General features: G+C 41.4%; 1 protein-coding gene across 1 annotated transcript in view; it reads right to left on the bottom strand.

Annotated features, from left to right (window-relative positions):
• The window catches only part of dscaml1 (Down syndrome cell adhesion molecule like 1), a 129128-nt gene extending 116841 nt beyond the window's left edge, over positions 1-12287 (bottom strand). Inside the window, exons 1-2 of the mRNA XM_068317865.1 lie at positions 12130-12287; positions 550-870 (exon numbers count right to left, since the gene is read on the bottom strand). Of these exons, the coding sequence (XP_068173966.1) occupies positions 550-870; positions 12130-12172 (364 nt within the window). The 5' untranslated portion in view covers positions 12173-12287. The remainder of the gene's footprint in view (positions 1-549; positions 871-12129) is intronic.
• Between the last annotated feature and the right edge of the window lie 9472 nt (positions 12288-21759).

A 21759-nucleotide genomic window follows, 5' to 3' on the forward strand; every position in this document is an offset into this window, starting at 1 on the left:
TGCGACAAGGAAAAAGTTTTTAAAAAAAACACCTGTGATGTGATGAGGCACTGGAGACTTGTTTCTATGTTAAGAAATGGAAATTGAATTCTATAAGTTGTTAAAGTTGTTGTCAAGAGAAGATCTACTGAGAGAAATTACTGAGTTGCATTAGTGGCATTGTAGGAACCACTGTTTTCTTTATGCCTGAATCATAAAAAAGAATAAAAGTATGTCTTTTAATTTTGCGAACCAGCTTTGCTAAATGGCCAGTTCAAACGCTGTTAGCAAAAACATAAGTGTTAATTTATAGGGCTGAGAGTTGGATTGGTCTGAACATTTTGACGCTGTTACAAGTTGACCTAGTCACCTAGTCTAACTAAACAGGGCAGAAAATGGCTACAACCCAACTTAGGGAGACTCTCCATGTCTTTCTATTGTAGTACTTGTCTTACTGCACTGAAAAGTAAAATGGCGGTGCCATTGATAGCTTAGCACAAAGCAAATCGAGTAATGATCCCTGATAATGATGCTTGAGTCAAACAATCATCTTGTGTGTCCCACCCTCACCTGCTTTGACGTGGATACTGGGGCTTCGGATCTTGCCTGCTTGGTTCTCAGCAGTGCAGAAGTACTCGTTGTCATGGATAATGCTGTTATAGGCGGAGGGGGAGAAGGGGTAGAGCTGAAGAGTGCCATTGGCATGCACGTGGCGGATATGGGGCACATCATAAATGTCGTCTCCGGCTGCCAGGTACCAGCGCAGGACGGCATGGGGGGCGCCGCCCGCAGGGCAGGGCAGGGACACCCCCACGGAGCTGGAGAAGGTCACCCGCTGCAGGGAGGCGTTCACAAAGTACAGCCGCGTAGAGACAACATCCTCACTGTTGACTGTTAGGATTATAGAAAGAGAGACATCGTTAGTTGCTAGGTGTCAGACTGACAGACGACATATACTCACAAATCAGACAGGCATGAAAATAGGGAATATCTGAACAAAGTGCATTCCTGAGGAACACCTGAATTAGTTATGTTGAAGCGACACAAAATTAGAGTGAAATCCTTCTGCACATAACAATTAACAATGAAAAACAGTTGAGCTCAATTTAACACTTAACCTTTTTATAACTATGGCAACAAATACAACTCAAAATTAAGTATTAGAAAATATTTGCTCAAAAGCAGCAATAATTTACATAAAGATGTGCTTAAAGATTTTTTTATTTAAATTCGAAGCCAAAATTATGTTGATTGCTAAGGTAGTAAAATTCGATCTACGCCAATAATTAAATATCGACTCTTAACCAACCAATCTTTGGCCAAATAACGTTATTGTGGCTAAATTTCCCAGATTCACTTTTGTTTATTATAATGGAATGTTATTTCAGATACACACCAGCTTCACAAAGCTGATAATGTGAATGAAACAACACATATTCCCATTTGTGTATATTCCATATTCACAAAGGTTCACATCCCCTTAACTTAAATGTCTTTATTTGTGCCAAAATACAACAGTCCATCTCACGACATGATTATTCATATCTCTAATGTAATGCATGTGTGCAGGAAGTCTTTTGGAACTCTGCCTCTCAACTGGCAGGGAAAAAATGGTCACGAATCAACCCACGATGCCCTCAACTTATCTATTATATTCAAGAAAGCAAATATTCATATAGGTTTGATGGCTTCACATTCTCAATCTGTCATATTTATTCTATTAATTGGATAAGGACAGCTGAGGGGCTGCATAAAGCACTTGTTTTTACTATGGAACAACATCTTTGTGGGACAAATGAGCAGCTGAAAGATCATCCTATGATTCCTGACTCAAAGCCCCCCTTCCAGTTTCGGGTAATTTTTTTGTGATTCAGTGTGTGTGTGTGTGTGTGTGTGTGTGGCGGCATGTCCTTGATTGTTGGTGGAGGGGGTAAATATCTGCTGAGCTCAGCTTGGCTGGAGGCCAAGGAAACACGCTATGCCGTGAGTCAGAGAAGTTTCCTGACGGACAATGATACTTAATTAATCCACTTTCCGGATTGTGTCAACATTGCTGGATTATTCTTGTTTCTTAACTTTAGATATGTGCTGTGAGGAAACTGGATTTTGCCTATGAGACATAAATAAAGAAATAAAACTGCTATCAGATATGATTCAACATTCAATTTTCTTACCAAACATGCAATAAATCAATGAATATGATGAATCAGCTTTAAAAATTCCTTACAAGTTTATTTATCTTAATGCATGGAAAACCAATGATTATTATCTATGTTCTATCCCACATTAATGGCAACGGCGAACACATAACAGCATCAAAATCCTACACGACGAATCACATTAGGAAAAAGCTCATAAGTAAAATTCAGAGATAAAACCCCCAAATGGTCATTTTCACTCTCTGCTCTATTCTCTTTAAGCATCTCTCTGGTTCCCTCTCTATCTTTCTCAGTTGTTCTTTGTGTTTCCCATCAGTCATCGTTCTATCATCTTAACAAGACACCTCTCCAAGACACATCTTTTCATCTTCCCCTGCCACACTACGAAAGACGGGCAATTTGGAATTGTATGCTAGACACAGAGGCTTAAAGCCACATAAGCTCCTTTAAGACACACACAGTCGACCCATGGTTAAATTGCGCTGCTGTGGGAGGCCAATGTCTATCTTCCCTGGATCTTGTGCATGTATGGGTGTGGAGCAGAGGAGAGAGAGATCAGGGAGTGTGGTGTTGTAGACAGGATATAGATGGCTGTTTGGGTGGGAACGCGTGCTCAGGTGCAAAGTATTTGGATGTTGTGAGTGACTGTGTGTGGTCATGTGTAGTAAAGTGAAAGTGAAAGAAGATTATGTTAAATGTTTGTCTTGATGTTCAGTCAAACTCAGCAAAAGCAGAGGTTGAGGTGCGAATGAAAAAGATGTGACTGCTGCTTGTTGCATGACAGATAAAGATAAGCAGGTAGAGTGATTGTTTTCCTGCTTACAAAATGGGAGCAGGTCTTCTGTGTTAAAAAGAAAAAGATCTGAATTCAGGTCAAGTTAAATCCCAACCCACCATTTGAATTCATGTCAATCACTCCGACAGCTTGATAGCGGGCAGATCTGATCTGGTTGGGTAACAAAACACATGCTGAAGAGGTTCACAATGAGGCAATGGGAGGAAACATATTAGCAGATGATACCAGTGACCTGCTTCTCTTTCATGACCAATGCTATTTTAGAAGACCATTGTCATGACAAAAAAAAATTTTTTTCTAGTTTTGAACCCCTAAACAAAGGTATTGATGCAATTGATTTGAGTTGTAGTGTTTAATTTTTTTTCACTTACTGCTAATGACAAACAATTGTTATCTGTCAGATTAATCTTTACAATTTTTCTATTCAACAGGCTCAAGTACAAATCCATCCGTCCGTCCATCCATCCATCCATCCATCCATCCATCATCCATCTAATCCTCTATCCATCCATCCATCCCATCCATCCATCCATCCATCCATCCATCCAATCATTTTCAAGATGACCATTATCATCTCCTTTTCAGCTGCTTTCTCATCTTGTGGGTCACGAGTTTGGTGGAGCCTATCCCAGCAGGCTATAGGGATACATCCCAGACGTATTCTAAGCTCATCATGGGGCCACAACAGGAGATTCTTAATTTTAAAACTATGTCCACTTTTATGTTAGCTCGCTACATTTTTCCGTGTTAAACATGATGCCCTGTAGTTAGCCCATGCTAGTTTAAAAGCGTGACATTAATACAGTACATGCACACACTCTGAACAGATTCCTCAGTTAATGTGCCAGGAATTTATTGGAGCCGTCAGGGGGGTCTCAGCGCGTTGTGCACTTGGAACGCTGTGACCTTCTCCTTCCACGTCTGTTTCAGATGTTCTCTCAGCTACACCTAGATCACAATATCTGTTTTTTGATCACGCTGTCAGCTTTTCTATCCATCTGATTTTCCAATGTCAGACGCTTTTTACCTGCATATCATATGTCCCTGAGAAGGCATGAACTTTTGCAATACTGTACTTCCTCTTCCTGTACTTCCTTCTGCCTCAGGTACTCACTTCATTCTGTTCAGTTCATTCTGTCGGGCCTTCACCCTGACGTATTCACAGATGCTACTGGTTTCATTGACTTCACTGAACCAGCATCGATTTCCTCCCATGACGAACTTTACTGTTGGATATCATATGAACTGATAAGGGTAAGCTGTCGTCTCTATACTTGTTTACCATGTGCTTAAATACTGTTCACCTCCTTGCATCCTCATCATGGCTTCCATTGGATTGCAAGTTACCCAGATACTTGTGGATGTCCTGTATGTGTGCTATATTGCCTTCTCTCAGGTACATATCAGAGCTGTCTTGTGCTGTCTAGCTCTTCATGTTTGAAACTCAGTGTTGGATGGCTGCCTGGTGATGTTGAGCAGTTCTTGCTCTGTGAGGTTGTTCTGTTCTGTGAGCATTGGCATGAGGCTTCTTTGGCCCTTATGTTGTTCCAGCATTACTCAGTGTCATTTCAGTTTGGATCTGTACTTCTGTTTTTATCCATTTGTAGCTGGGAGTACACACTGAATGGGTATATTCTGGTGTTACTTTTCTCTTCAGTCTTGCAGTCAGAGTCTTTGTTTGGCAGTATTTACAGCCTGAATTATGGAATCTTGTGCTTCTTTTTCATCGTCTTCTCACCATTATTCAGTTCTTTTGGGGCAATTGACTTCCTTCCAGGATTTATTGACCGTGGCATCATATCTTCTTTTTAAAAAGAGAACAGTCTCTGCTTTTGCATTCTTGATCATCTTCTTGTTTTCCTTTCAGCTTTTCCCTTCAGGGGTCGCCACAGCGAATCAATTGCCTCCATCTAACCCTGTCTCTTGTGCATCCTCTTTTCTCGCACCAAATACCTTCATGTCCTCTTTCACTACATCTATAAACCTCCTCTTTGGTCTTCCTCTAGGCCTCCTGCCTGGCAGTTCAAAACTCAGCATCCTTCTACCAATATATTCACTATCTCTCCTCGACATGTCCAAACCATCTCAGTCTGGTCTCTCTGGCTTTATCTCCAAAACCTCTAACATGTGCTGTCCCTCTGATGTACTCATTCCTGATCCTATCCTTCCTGGTCACTCCCAAAGAGAACCTCAGCATCTTCATCTCTGCTACCTCCAGCTCTGCCTCCTGTCTTTTCCTCAGTGACACTGTCTCTAGACCAAACAACATCGCTGGTCTCACCACAGTTTTGTACACCTTTCCTTTCATTTTAGCTGAAACTCTTCTATCACACATCACACCTGACACTTTCCTCCACCTGTACCATCCTGCCTATACACGCTTCTGCACCTCTTTTCCACACTCTCCATTGCTCTGGACTGTTGACCCTAAGTACTTAAAATCCTCCGCCTTCTTGATCTCTTCTCCCTGTAACCTCACTCTTCCACTTGGGTCCCTCTCATTCACACACATGTACTCTGTCTTACTGCGGCTAACCTTCATTCCTCTCCTTTCCAGGACAAACCTCCACCTCTCTAGCTTCTCCTCCACCTGTTCCCTGCTCTCACTGCAGATCACAATGTCATCTGCAAACATCATAGTCCATTGGGATTCCTGTCTAACCTCGTCTGTCAGCATGCCCATCACCATAGCAAACAAGAAGGGGCTCAGAGCTGATCCCTGATGCAGTCCCACCTCCACCTTTGAACTCCTCTGTCACACCTACACCTCACCGCTGTCTTACAGTCCTCATACATGTCCTGCACTGCTCTAACATACTTCTCTGCCACTCCAGACTTCCTCATATAATACTACAGTTCCTTTCTGGGCACCCTGTCATAAGCTTTCTCCAGATCTACAAAAACACAATGCAGCTCCCTCTGGCCTTCTCTGTACTTCTCTATCAACATCCTCAAAGCAAATACTGCATCTGCAGTACTCCTTTTTGGCATGAAACCATACTGCTGCTCACAAATGCTCACTTTCTAGCTTCAACTACTCTTTCCAATAACTTCATCTGGCAGATTCATAGGTATATGAATCTGCCAGATTATTTTGCAATTGCATGTAGAAGTTGATTGGTGTCCGTGATGGTTATAGCTAGGTGGTAGACTAAAGTTGTGTTTGTCACAAGTGTTTTAAAACAGACTGCAGCTGTTCGTAGTGTATTTATGAGTGGATATAGGACAGCTTTGATTTGTGGCTCGTCAATAGTGCAGATTATATTTGCCCGTCTTTCATTGTGCTTCGCCTCTTTATATTTGAGGTATACAAAGGGCACAACAAACACTGGCATTATTTTCAACCGTGATATTCAGTAAACTGCGTTAAAAAAAACCAGAAGCAACTATTTCTATCCAGAGTTGTAACATTAGAAAATGCACCACAGGTAAAGGGAATAATGCTATCAGCCAAATACCTTGATAACAGTAAACAGCTCATGCAAACAAAATGAAGCACCATAACCTAGTTTCGGCACTTTATTTGGGTAACATCTAACCTCAGATTGTTATCAGAAACAATTTATAGCCTTAGGCTCCCTTTCCAACCTTTCCCCAACTGGGACAGAAGGAGCAAAAAGCAACATTCATCCGATCATGAGCTGTATTTTGATTTCCTTCTTCAAACAAGGATGAATGGATTATGATGAAGAAGGTCAGAGAGTTTTGTGCTAAAACACCCAGAAAAATATTTCTTGTTGGTCGAACCCTTCACAACATTTGTTGACATTTTTTTCTTTTCCTCTTCCTTTTCAAACATTCACTTTTCATTCTGCGTGTTTTACCTTTCCAGTTTTTCTTTTGAGTTGAATCTTTCTTTGCTGTACAGTCAAATACATTTGCACTTATTTTCCTGTTCTTGCAGTGGATATGAAAATGGAATATGAATATGTATGCTGGAGAAGCAAAGATATTGCCTATGGTGAACCACTATGCATAATGCAGCTTTTTCTGTCTCATCTACATTCATTCAGACACACACACACACACACACACACACACACACACACACACACACACACACACACACACACACACACACACAGGCACACACACACATGCACATGCACACACACACACACAGATTCATATCATCACGTGCGTAGAAAAAAGGGACGATAAATTGTTCTCGCTCCCTCAAACACACAAAGTCAGATAAATACATTACAGACTGCACATATACGTTCATAATAGCAAGCAGATTTTATATGGTGAACCATGTAACACTACAGGTAACAGCACACAAAAGACATTCAGACTAAATAACAAAAGTACTGAAGTCACTGGCAATACAGCCTCTGCAGTAATGCTACAGACAAATGACAGAACATAAAAGCCAAAAGATATTATCATGTCTGATTGAAGGTGCTGCTCATTTTCTATTCAATGACTCCAAATTGAAATATGCATGAGGGTTACATGGCAATGTTTCTCTCTGCTTTTGTGTGCAGTCAAAAAGGAAATAATTTGTAACATGGTTTCAGTTCACTGCAAGAAACGATGCTGCAGAGACACAATGCTGCACGACATGATATTAAGGATATGAATACACTGTGCATGCAGACACACAGAGGAGTGTGTGTAAGTGATTGTAAACAACCCCTATATATAGTTTATGCAGTGTCAGAAAAATATTAGGATGCCTTTTCACTTCAGGAGTGTAAAATCCATATTTCTCACATTAAATGGATTGGTTTAACTCTTCAGTCACATTTGTAAAGATGATTTCTTTTCTTTTTTTCATCTTACTTTTGGGTTCTCCCTGTGAGACGGGCTGTAAATTGTTTGGTAGTAAGCAGAGCAGGAATGAACAATAGTGATTGTTGAATCATTCTGCCATTCAAGACATGTGCATCAATCTTTCTCCATACCTTTCTCCCTGATTTAAACAGCTTTGGACATGCCTAACGGAGAGGACAGCAGAACACAACACTCTACTTTTGTGTTTAAAACTTGTTGGGCAAGTAGTAAAAGTAATTTTCCAGCAATAGCATTGTTGCTCGATGGATTATGCATGCATAATGATAAACACGAAGTGGGAACACTGTGGGCAGTGCCTCTGTAATAAATGTATATTAACTATAGAATATCAGCTGTATAATAACTGTAAAGCTTCAGTACACGATCCCTCCAAGTCTGTTCGTGCACTTCTCTTTTTTATGATATCTCATGTGTCTTCGGTGAAACTTAAAATTAATTTCCTGTTCTGATAAAAGTGAGAGCCGCTTTAACGCGCCCTCCAGAGAATACAAGAAGCACATCGTCGCACACGGATCGTGCTCGCGTGTTTCAAGAGAAACAGGAGGAATATAACAGAGCAAATGACTTGATAAGAGTCGCATTGTATGATTCAAATGCCAAGAGCAGAGCGCCAACACTTGACAATGAAAACAGGTTTCGGTCGCTGGAGCACAATGAGGAAGGCGAGTTAACCTAAGAGTGACGTGGGGCTATTATTCCGCGGAGCTGTCTCTCCAAGAAAAGTGACAAGTTGCGCAGGAGCAGCGGGACTCCGGAGCGGGAGAAATAAGGCAAATGGCCCTTTTACTGGGGTGGTTGTATTAATGTGTTTTATTGAAAGAAATTCTTTTATTTTCATAAAAACACGATGAAAAGATTTTAGGTGACTCAAAATTCAAATGATTAATTTCTGTTCGTTATGACTGGGTGAAGTAATTCAGATTATGGTAATTTACAGCTGGATTGATGCCTCAGCTCGTCCTGTGTCATTTGACTGAAAAGGTTACACACACACACACACAGACACACACACACACACACACACACACACACACACACACGCTTTAACTTTGCATCCAATGAACAACAAATAGATCATATTAGTCTGTGTAGCACAGACCACACTCCATGGTCCCAAAATAATAGCAATTTCACCCAGATTTTGACATCATGCTGCATAAAATAGGAACACAAAGACAAAAAAAAAAAAAAGAAAACTCCAAAGTCGTTGTCCCATTATACACTGAAGTCTTATTTGTCTAATTCAGACGAAACATCTAAGCGTGTCGTGAGGCTGTATCGTAGCCACCAGTCTGACTCATACCGCCATTACTGGGCTGCTCCTGCAAACATTTCTCCTCTAGTCTGGTCTCTTTGGACTTCACATTTACGCACAGTCCGTTGTTGGTACTCCAGGACGCTGAATGAATGAGTCTCAGGAAGACATGGGAAATGTTCTGACCTGCGCCCTGCAGGAAGTCAGCGGTGATGCCCGAACTATCAGTCATGATAGTCTATAGAGATAGTTGTTATTGTGTTTATGAGATCATACAGTTTGTTGGAATAACATTAATGACATTAAATGAAATCATTTTGCCCCCCCCCTCACACACACACACACACGCACGCACACACACACACACACACACACACACACACACACACACACACACACACACACACACTAAAGTCTATAACCGAATAAAAACTACGATCCACTTTATACGCGAATGAAAATAAGTTCACAGAAGGATCCACTGTGTTTTATATCTCAATACGGGATCCACAACACCGCTGCCAATATTCCGTCTCTTGTCAAGCATATGTTACAGGGCGCCTGTCGGCCGAGACTGGATAAAACCGGAATCACATTAATTGATGAAATAATTACAGCAAGAGCTCTCACTCCATCTCTATCACTGCCTGGCATTTCTTCGGTGAAATTTCAAACAATTGATTGAAATTCTCAACCTAAAGGACAACTCATTTTTCTAACTAATTGAAAAATACATTAACTGTCATAATTTTTTAAACCATTTAGAATTTCTCAGGCCTTAATCTGGCCTATCGGGCCTGAAAGCAGATTCCCACGCATGGTCTCAATTTTATTTCCATAAAATGACAAGCAACCTCCCAAATCATAACAAAGAACAATCAGCATGCCCCCACCCCCGGACACCCTCTCCCTCTCTGTCTATTCATCACTCTCCCTTGCGCACTCATGGGTGCAGGTGTGCTGATATGCAGCCAACCCAAAGCAACAAACGGTTAGCAATAACCCAGTGAATGTCGACATGATGGCAGAATGAAAAAAATAGAAAAGTCTTATCTTCTCCTAAAAATGTGATCTATAGTGCATTTTCGTATTGATGTTAAACTAGAAAGCACCAGCTGGGAATTGTGTGCCATTCTAGGAGGCGCGGCCAAAACAGGAAAATACGCAGTACGATGATGCATATGCATGAGTGATAATAGACACACCGGGCTCCTTTAAAGCAAATGTTATTAAAACGTACACCCATATAAAATAGACAGAAACCACGAGAGGACAATTCACAACGAACACGAACAAAACGTGGGGTTGGAAAACAACGGAAAATGGAAGTTTGTTTTCCACTGTGTTATCTACATCTCTCCCATCTCAAGCACTCTTTCCGCTCCAGTGGATGTTTGCAGCCCCCAACCCTCCTCCTCTCCCCTCACAACACACACACACACACACACACACACACACACACACACACACACACACACACACACACACACACACACACACACACACACACACACACACACACACAGTACATCTCGTTCAGTCACGGGACAGGGCGGTGTACAGTGTGTATAATCGAAATAGACCCTGTAATCCAATTACAAATAACGAAACAACACAGAAGTCCTCTCTGCAGCTGCAGCCTAACAGAGGGCACTGCCAAGGCCAGTGATGGAAACCAGGACCATTAAACACACAGAGAATTATGAACACATCTAAAGATGAATTTAAATCAGATAAACAATAAGAATTATAATTATACATCCACCCGTACTTACAAGATAAGCATATAGATGAAATAAAGTCTCAATTCCTTTTGCAGTTTTCGGTACTTTTAATGTCAAAGAGTTTCATTTACCACAAGAGAAAAGATAATTTTATATTTTTACAGGCAAACTGAATCATTCTCTGCAGCATTTAGAATGGAGCCAATCAGTACAATCTGGTGCCAGAGAAAATGGTGGGTGAATAATTAGACCAGTGAAGACAGCAATTGAGTCTGCACACACCGGCACTCCCACATTTTATCAAGGAAAATAAAGTGTAATATATGGCCTAGTCTTTTAAATATGCAACTGGGGCACATTATGAACAAATTAAAGGCCAGCGCTCAATACCCCGAGCGTCAGTTCACACGTCTCTCATAAAATGTATTGACCCTTGTTGCCACAGCCGCACACACTCTTCAACACACACACACACACACACACACACACACACACACACACACACACACACACACACACACACACACACACACACACACACACACACACGCTCACGCGCAAACGGCTATTTATGCGCTATTTGTATGTTCTTTAAAAAAGAAATTTGGTTCAAAATGATGCTTTAACCCCAAGAGGCCCCCGTCGTTCCATCCCCACGCGCGCGCGCACACACACAAGCGCACACACACAAACGCACACAGACACACACACGCACACACACAAACACACACACACACATATCTGTATATATACGCATACACGCACATACGCGCGCATCTTGTCTGTGTTGGGACAGGACAGAAAAAAGTCAGCACTACACCAAAGTCCTTTGCTCTCTTGACTTTCCCAAGTGAACTGTCCACGGATGCGGCCAACATCAGCGCTCGAGGTCACCAGTCCACCCCTGTGCGCGCCTGCAGATCCTTATCAGCCTCTCCTTCTATTCAACAGCCTCCATATTCGAGACACCTCCACATATTCATCATGCAAAATGCAAATGCAGTTGTCTTTCTGGTTTAAACGAACGCAGGTTCAGCTTTAGGAATCGATCTAATTTGACATCTCATTTCATCAAAATGGTCTTTTTAAAATCTATACTCATTGTGAGTTTTTTCTGTCATTAAAAAATCGCTAATGAGGGCATTGAGAATGGAAGAGAAATCCTAGGTCTCGCTTAGGAGGAATATGAACTGTGGTCAAGGAGGCATCATTTCAGAGAAAAGTTACCAATTGAGATGTGAAATCAAATGAGAGTTTGATTTCACATCTCTACCTCTCATCTCAGTTTCCTATCAATTACATTCAACAGCACTTACGTTCACTAGTAAGAAACGCGCACAGCAAAGTTGGACATGACACTGGAGAGGAAACGGCATGCAGATAAGCAAAAGTTGAACAGACACATTTTGGTCCTACCTTTTTGCAAAGAATACAGCAGAAGTAAAGTTACAAGCCACATGCCATTAAAAGCAGTTATATTTCAAAGGAATGTTTTGCAGTCCCCCGAAAAGAGTGCACGGCGCAGCGGTCGGCCAGGCGTGGCTCCGTGCTGGACTGGTTCTGCTGATGCTCCCCGGCAGTCTCTTCAGCCCTGGTCCCACAATCTCCAGCGCTGAGAAACGAACCCTACGAGATAGTACCGCCTCTGCTCCGTGTTCTCTCCACCCCTTACCGGGACAGGCTGCTGTCGCCCCACCCCCGGTATCCTAATGATGCACCGCGGCGTAGAGGTGAGCCGTACGCGCTACGGAGGACCGAACGGAAACCACAGGAACATCTTTATTACGCGCAGTGATGATTCTGATGGATCCCAAAAGTTTATAATGAGCTATCAAGACATTTAATTGTTCTTTTGAAGCAATGGGGGGAAAATATGGCAAACAGCCGTTGGAGGGAAGTGCCTGCGCGTATCTCTTATGCAAACCAGTGGACAATTTCCATAAATCAGTTGTCATTGACTTCCCAGTAGTGCGCGCACACAGAGAGGTACGTGCGCACAAACAGAATGACATGTTGGAGTTTTGAGTATGTGGAGCTGGAGGAGCGCAAGAAAGATGCTGCCTCACTTATTGGGGGGGGGGGGGCGTAACCACTAACTCCTGTCTTAAGAGTAGACTATATAGTGTATTAAACAATTACTCACAATTTTAGTAAGGTGTGTATCAGGATAACGTCGTGTCCGATATGGGTACAGAAACACAACAAGGAAGTTAAAGAAGAATTACAAAACCTGAGAATATACTTGATTATATTTTCCTTCAAAGAAACTGTCAGGAATAATCTGAGAGCGAAGTGACACAAGCCTGCATATATTTTATGTGTTTCCACAGTAGTTTAAAGACATTAAGACTGGAAGCTGTGCCTGATTCAGTGTCTACTTACAGGGTTATATTATACTTTATTTCCTCACAAAGAACTTTTAGTCCAGCATACTTCATTCCAAAATCACAAGATCACTTGTCTCTCATAGCTGAACACTGCATTCAAAGCTGCGATTCAGCACCCAAATCATAACCATAACTAGTTGTTGCTGTCGTCCATTTCGAACCAACCAAGGTTTTTTTTATTGTCAACCCAGTCTTGCAACCTGCCTAATAAAAAAACTCTTTCTTTGTAACATGACCTCCACCATCTCCCCTTCTGTATTAAAATATGGTGTTTTCAGTGTTGTGTCCAAAAGGAGTGCAGGTTGCAGAATAGAGTTGACACAAGCTGTGGCCTTTCTTACTCCTTCTAAAGAATCAATGTAGAGTGTCCGGCAAGGCTGCACTCCACTTTCCATTATGTAACAGGTGGAAATACACACAGCCAAGCTCTCTGCCTGTCTCTCAAAGACACCACGAGCCTGCACACATAGAAAAACAATGACAGGGACACATTTAGAAGAGAACCTCCATTATACATTTGGTACATCTGGACATGTGTTCAAGAACTATTTTTATAGATGAACACTTATCCAGTCGTATGCACTCCTCCAGCCACAAACCATAGTCCAGGCATAAAAGTCCAACCTGAAGTACACAATGAGTGGTGTGGATGTGCTTGTTTAGCAATAAGATGGCCCTCAGGGAATATAATCTGTCTCAGCATCATGCATTCTGCAAGTCAGTGCTCCATCTCCTCTTCCAATGACAAAAGTGGTTACATAGTGGCACCTCGCACCTCACACCTTGGCATGCCACCCAGCAAATAAAGTCTCTGTCAGGAGTTCAAATGCAGGATGGTAAGCTGGTTAAGGGGCTGATGTGAGTCGGCCTGACAGCACCGAGCAGGTCATACTGTATGTCAGCCGGTGATCATCATGTGTGGTGACAGGCAGTACTGGGCCAGCCAGGCCTGAGAAAAGGCAAGCAGTACCCAGACAGCTCAAGCGACTGTTAGTGAAAAGAGGACCCGGGACAGGCTGCCACCACAACACTAAGAAAAACCCACAGTGCCATGTGACTCATCTCCATCACTTTCTCCATCACTCTGTTCCCCTATTGCCTGGAGAGAGGGCAGGAGATGGGAAATGAGAAGAGTGAGAGGAGTGTTTGTTGACTGACGAAGAAACTGGGTGAGCTGGGTACTTAAGAGATGAAAAGCAGAGGGAGGAGAACACAGAGGAGGATGAGGTGAATAAGTTGACGTGGATATTAACGCTAATGCTCAGACAACCAAAGGTGCCCTCAGGCCCAGACTCCATGCTAGGATCATATTAGTGTTAATGTATGCATTGTTAATGCACAGCCCTGGGGCTAAAGGACCTTATTGAAACCTCAATAAGGTCAAAAGTAGGAGAGGAAGAGGGCGTGTGGTGCTACTGCTAAGCTCTGGGCAAGGTCACAGAAGTCCAAATGAGAAAGAGGAGAGAATGGAGATAAATGGTGACAAACTGTGATTGGAGCAGGTGGGGCAAATTTAATGATGGTGGCTGAAATGTAAGAGAAATATGCCTTTAAAACTACATCATGACAGTGGAAAAACACTGAACATTGTCAAAATCGAGCGATGTGCTGCAGAACCTGTCTCCCTCTGTGGGGACCGCCTAGCTAGCTCCACATGCTGCTGTGTATCAACAAGCCTCTGTATCATGCTAATATGAATCACGCACCACCATGCTGCAGTACATTAACAGAAAGGCGTCGAACAATGGAGTGTGTTTGCACTTAACCAAGCATGCATGTTTATTGTAGTGGATGTGTGAGAGTAAATCAGTACATCAGAAGATGTGTGCGTGTGGGAGCATTTGTGTACATGGCGGCAAAGTGCCGGACATCCATTTTTGGCTACACTCCCATTCTACATTTGAGCATGTGTGTGTGCGTATATGTACATGTATTTGGGAGTTACACGCTGCACACGTCTGCATATGTGCAGTTTTTTGCATGAGTATATGAACACACGTGAGATATCAAGGGGTGTTAATTTATTCAAATGAGCTGGGGTGGATAACGAGAGGATGGGGTGTGGGGCGGAGGTGGTGTGTGTGTGTGTGTGTGTGTGTGTGTGTGTATGTGTGTGTGTGTGTGTGTGTGTGTGTGTGTGGGTGTGTGTGTGCGTGCGTGTGTGTGTGAAAGGGGCACCTTCTTCTGCAAGAGGTTCATCTCTACACTGCCCCCCCTCTCCTTTATTTTTTCATGTTTGCAAATGAGACCATTTGCCTGGCTAAGGAGGCAGGCAAAGGAAATGGAGTGAGATGACGATGAGACTGAAAAAGACAACAACACAAAAAAATGAAGATATTGAGCAGAGCAATTCTGAGGCAGACAGAATGCCCGCAGACAAAAAAAAAAAAAAAACACTGCCAGGGTGAAACCAGCACTTCCAAGATGGCTGCTGCTGGAGGCGTCCTCTATGAGACCAACTAGAGATCCATTGGTTCGTTGTGGCGACACACAAACACACAAACCGTCTTCAACTACGTTCCCAAAAAAAAAACCAAGGTAAATATTATTCGAGCCATTGATAAAGGATTAACATTTGAATTTGAATATATTAGTGACTGAGTCAGATGAAAATGGTTGTGGTAGCACAGATATTGATCAGAGATATCTAGTGACACCCAGTGGTTACAATTAAAGATGTTATCATTAGATCTGATACTGGATGTCCTCTAATGGCTGATCTGATCTTGCTACGTTTTCACTGGGGCAAACTCGTTCTCTTATTCAATTCATTTGGATTTCAATGAAAATGAATTTGACTTACAAAACCCCAGTGTCAGGCACATTTTAATGAACTGTCACACAGAACAATATAATGTTGCTCTTTTGATGAGGGTGAATTACCATTCAATCAGTGTGAGCAAAAGTTGCATTCAAGTCATTTTAAATAACATGGCTGGTCATATGCGTTGGAATTCACATCAATAAGGATATATAAAGCAAGAAGGCCTCTGCATTCTAACAGAATCCTGTGGCTGTGGGTTCAAAAGACTAGTTTTAGTGACAAAGTCTATAAATGTTTTTAAATATTGCTCACACTCTTCAGTAAAGTTACGATTGGCCAACTTACTGCAAATTAACAAATAAACACAAAAACCTGGGAGATAAAACATCTTCCTGTCTTTAATAGGGAGCCATCATTTAAAATTTGCTGTCTGCTATCCATCTGTTAACAATAGTGTTATGGAGGAGAACCAGGGTGGCTTGTTTCTTCTTTAGATTAATGTCATTATTATGATATAAAAATCAAAATTCTGAGAATAAACTCATAAAATATATTTTCAAATTATAAAATTATATATTTTCTCAAACTCAGAATTTTGAAATTTATGTTAAAATTACAGTCAAAATTATTAGGATAAATTAATCTAAACAAAATTAAAAACTAAAAAAATATTTGACTGATTATGATTGTAAGACAATTTACATTTTAAAACCAAAGAGATTTTCATATGGCTATAATCGTCTTCTGTTGAAAACATTAATGATTATTATTAATTGTGGTACTTGTACTTATGATTCTATACTCTATCATTGTCATTCATTTACTGATATCTTGTGAATTCAGTGCACACTAATGAAGTGTAATTAAAGGAGTGTAAACATAACATTTGAAGCTTATCGTCAGTCAGTAAATTGATTTACACTTAAAAACTCTTTAGAATACCTTTATGTTTTCCCTGCACTACATCTCTTCCACCATTTTATCATCAATCAATCAATCAATCAATCAATCAATCAATCAATCAATCAATCAATCAATCAATCAATCAATCAATCAATCAATCAATCAATCAACTTTTATTTATATAGTGCTTAATGACATCTGAAGATATTTCAGAGCGCTTAACAGGTAGAAAGCCAACAATGCCCTCCAGAGCAAGCATAAGCGAAGGTGGCGGGGAAAAACTCCCTCATTGAGGAAGAAACTCCGGAGGGCGGTCATCCGCCTTGACCTGTTGTTGGGAAAAAGAAATACACTGGGGACAGAGATAGGTCAAGTAAAGGAGACAGAGAGAGAGTGGCAGACAGGCCAGATTGAGTTCAATGTCCGTAGTGAGCTGTTGCTGAATTGGGGGCGGGATTTCCAGGCCTTTGGATTTCCTGTCTTCCATGCATGTTCCCCACCTGTCGAACAGAAGCACAAAGACAGCGACAGTATCGTGCAGACAAAGAGAGTGATTTAACAGTATTACTAAATTCTAGAAGCATAGAAAGATAGAGAAGAGACAGAAGCACCAGGGTATCTCCCTTTAATGGGAGGGAAGGGGAAAAATACCCTCAGCAGCCTAGGACTATAGCAGCATATCTAGTGGGGTGAGTGTTATTTCTAATTGTAGGCTCTATCAAAGAGGAGGGTTTTTTAGTCTACTCTTAAATAAGCTAAGGGTGTCTGCCCCCGGGACCAAGGCTGAGAGATCGTTCCAGAGTAAAGGGGCCAGATAGCTAAAACTTCTGCCTCCTGTTCTACTCTTGAAAACCCGACGGGTCACCAGAAATCCTGCATCCTCAGATTGAAGGGCACTGGGAGGGTCATATACTTCAATGAGATATTCAATGTAAGACAGAGTCTTACAGGGGAGAGCTTTGTATGTAATCACAAATAGTTTGAATTGTATTCTAGAATTAATCGGGAGCCAATGTAGGGATGCTAGGACAGGAGAGATGTGCTCTCTCCTCCCAGTTTGAGTCAGTAAGCGGGCAGATGCATTCTGAACTAATTATAGAGTCCTAATAGAGGAGCTAGAACAGCCCAATAATAAGGAATTGCAGTAATCCAATCTAGAAGTAACAAAGGCATGAATGATTTTTTTCTGCGTCTTTAAGAAATTTATAAGAAATTTCTAACTTGAGTGATATTTCGCAAGTGAAAGAAGGCTGTCCGAGATACAGACTTAATATGATACATGACATAAATTCATATTAAACACACTAAACCAATAGTAACGTAAATGCAAATCTTAGTGATTGAAACAGTGTATCTGGAGGTTCAAAGAAATTTTAAAAAACTGTGCTGATACTTGCTACAAGCTTCCACGGCATTTAGAAGAGTCCCATGTATAAATAATGGATAAATAAAGCAGTGTTTACACCTGAATCTCTCCTGTTCTGCTCTGTTACATCACGTTAAGTCAACAACACAATGATGCGAGAGAGACAGAGAGAGAGAGAGAGAGAGAGAGAGAGAGAGAGAGAGAGAGAGAGAGAGAGGAGAGAGAGGAAGTGCTTCACTAAAGCCAGACTTTCCATCTTGACCTTCAGTGTTTTGATCTTATCTCTTTCCCACGCTGAACGGTACCAATGTATTACTTGTGAACCTGTGTCACACACAGACACACACAAGCTCGCAAGCACACACTGATGCAAAAAACCCACAGTAACTGAATGTGGCCGCCGCCAACCGTACAGTATGAAGCAAATGTCTGAAAAAATGTGTAATAGCCACAAAATAATGACATCATCAACATTAGATTGCTCATGATAACCTCTGTTTCTTTGATTTGATTTTTTTTTGTCCAGTAAAGCCAGTAGTAGACCTGATTTAGCACAATGATGACTTATGTTATGTTATGCTATGTTATGTTATATCATGTTATGTTATGCTATGTTATGTTATAAATGAAATTAATAAATAAAGTCATGCTTCTCCTCTATGTCAAAAGTAAGTTGCTATTCAGAGGAAAGAGATCCAAGTCTTTCTGCAGTGGTGACGCCTACAGTAATGACTGTTCAAACTCCTAATCAGTAAATATGCAGTCAAAGCCCAAAACTGCAACTTCACCTGTATTAAAAAATCCAAAGGGCCAATGATCATGAACACAGATGCTTATTATGAGTCATATGTGGTTCTAGTATCTTACTGAGTACGATGTATTACAGTAGATTAAACAACATAAAAATCCCCACCGTAAAACATCCACAGGACTGAAATGCAAAATATGAATCGGTAGTAAGAATAAGAATAAGGTTGAGGATGCAGGGAGAAGAGATAAAGAAGGTGGAGGATTTCAAGTACTTAGGGTCAACAGTCCAGAGCAATGGATAGTGTGGAAAAGAGGTGAAGAGGCATGTACAGGCAGGATGGAACGGGTGGAGAAAAGTGTCAGGTGTGATGTGTGAAAGAAGAGTTTCAGCTAAAATCAAGGAAAGGTGTACAAAACTGTGGTGAGACCAGCAATGTTGTTTGGTCTAGAGACAGTGTCACTGAGGAAAAGACAGGAGACAGAGCTGGAGGTAGCAGAGATGAAGATGCTGAGGTTCTCTATGGGAGTGACCAGGAAGGATAGGATCAGGAATGAGTACATCAGAGGGACAGCACATGTTAGAGGTTTTGGAGATAAAGTCAGAGACTGAGATGGTTTGGACATGTCCAGAGGAGAGATAGTGATTATATTGGTAGAAAGATGTTGAGTTTTGAACTGCCAGGCAGGAGGCCTAGAGGAAGACCAAAGAGGAGGTTTATGGATGTAGTGAAAGAGGACATGAAGGTAGTTGGTGTGAGAGAAGAGGATGAGAAGACAGGGTTAGATGGAGGCAACTGATTCGCTTTGAAGGGAAAAGCCGAAAGGAGAAGAAGAAATAAGAATAAGAATCTAAGGGCATTATAGATAAGATTAAAACACAGAGAAGTCACATTTCGTTCCACAATAAACTTTTTAGCACATTTGTCAGTTAGGGTTAGGGTCTTTTCTTTTCTTTTTTTTACAGTTAGTGAGCGATTAGTTGCTTTATTTAACAAAATATCTGAATATTTATACTATTTACATTCAAACAAAATTAAGTGACTAAGACAGACAAAGACATCATCTCAACTTAAGTGGTTTACCTTGAGATAAAGTTCTTCAAAAATAAATTACCAAAACTATGTCTGCATAGAAACTAGTCTTCAGTTTGATATTAGTCAGTTAAATTTTAAGATTCTCAAGATCTTATTAAAATCATTTCTCTTGAACTCATCAAACCAAACAAAATATATCAATTGCTTTTGTTTTCTCTCCATCCTGATCATCTATTTCTTTCTTTTTTCTAATTATTTCTGTTTTAATCAGGTTAGAAGGCTTACTCGTGAATTCTTATGGGAACAGTAACTGATCATCCCTTTCACACCTGTCTTTTGTGTGCATTTGTTTGTGTATGTGCGATTAGTGTGTGTTATCAGCTCTAAAAATCAGCGTGATGAATGGCTTCTCATGCTTACCTCAACTGAAACCCTCATTAAAAGCAGCTGACCTGAGGCCCTGAGGGTTCCAACGGTAGAACTACCTGCTTTCTCTTCTTGATGTGTGTGTGTTCACGTTTACAGCACTCTTCATGGTTTATGCACACGTCTAAGATGATGAAAATACATGTGTGACAGCTCACATAAAAAAGCAAACTTTGGCAAACATACAAAAAAAACCTCCTTTCCAAAGCTCTCCAATCCCAAGTTGCTGATACTGTCAGACCTGTGTTAGTGCAACAACCTTACAACACATGAAAAGACACAACAACAGACCACCACAACACCACCACAACCTGAGAAAACACCACAACAAGACCAACACAACACTTCTACAACACCACAACAACACCACCACCACAACAACACATGACAAAACACCACAACACCGCAACAACACCACCACAACAACAACACAACATGGGAAAACACCAAAACACTGCAACAGCACCGCAATAACACCAAAACAACACTACAACATTACAAAACACAAGGCAATCACAACAACACCACAACAAAACAACACCACAACAATACCACCACAACATTAAAAGACACCACAACAGTCCCATCACAATGGGTCCGTTTCACAAAGCCGGTTTAGTGGAAAACCTGGGTAAGTTAACCCTGAAATCAGGAAAAACCAGGGTTGCGGTGTCACAAAGGGAGGTAACTTAATCCAGAGTCAGAGGAGTAAACCTAGCTTGTGTCAAAACGTAAACCTCTAGGTTTGTTACCACAGTAACAGACTCTGAAGCTAGCCTGGTCTGGAGGAGGGGCCGTGTCACAAAGCAGGTGCAGTGGTAACCCAGAGTAAGTTAACCCTGAAATCACAGTTCTCGGTTTCACAAAGGGGGGTAACTTAACCCAGAGTTAGAGCAGTAACCCTGGCCTGTTTCACATAGCGAGGTAAAGTGAACCTCTGGGTTTGTTACTGCAGTAACAGACTCTCTGAACATAACCTGGTCGGGAGCAGGTTTTATTCCACAAACCCAGGGTTTCTTTTGACTCCGCCCCCTTTCACCGCCGCTCGTGCGGCTTCATTTCCTGGTTCTGTCGGACGGAGAGTCTGACCGAAGTAAGGGTTAATAAATAACTCCGTATTTCAGAGGCGAACATGTCCTGTCCGTTTGACGAGGAGCCCCTTGATGGAGTTTCAGCATTCATTCACAGAGAATTAAATATGTTTGTATCGCGTTCAGATGTCCCGTCATATCCAGACAGTTCTCTGTATGATCGGTACCGATCATAGTGATCGGTAAACACACACACACACACAACACACACACACACACACACACACACACACACACACACACACACACACACACACACACACACACATCCATCGTCACATCTGCAGCAGCGCTGCGTGTATCGCTCCGTTCGGTTTTTTATTAG

Source organism: Antennarius striatus, chromosome 6 (genome assembly GCF_040054535.1).
Source record: "Antennarius striatus isolate MH-2024 chromosome 6, ASM4005453v1, whole genome shotgun sequence".
Lineage (NCBI taxonomy): Eukaryota > Metazoa > Chordata > Actinopteri > Lophiiformes > Antennariidae > Antennarius > Antennarius striatus.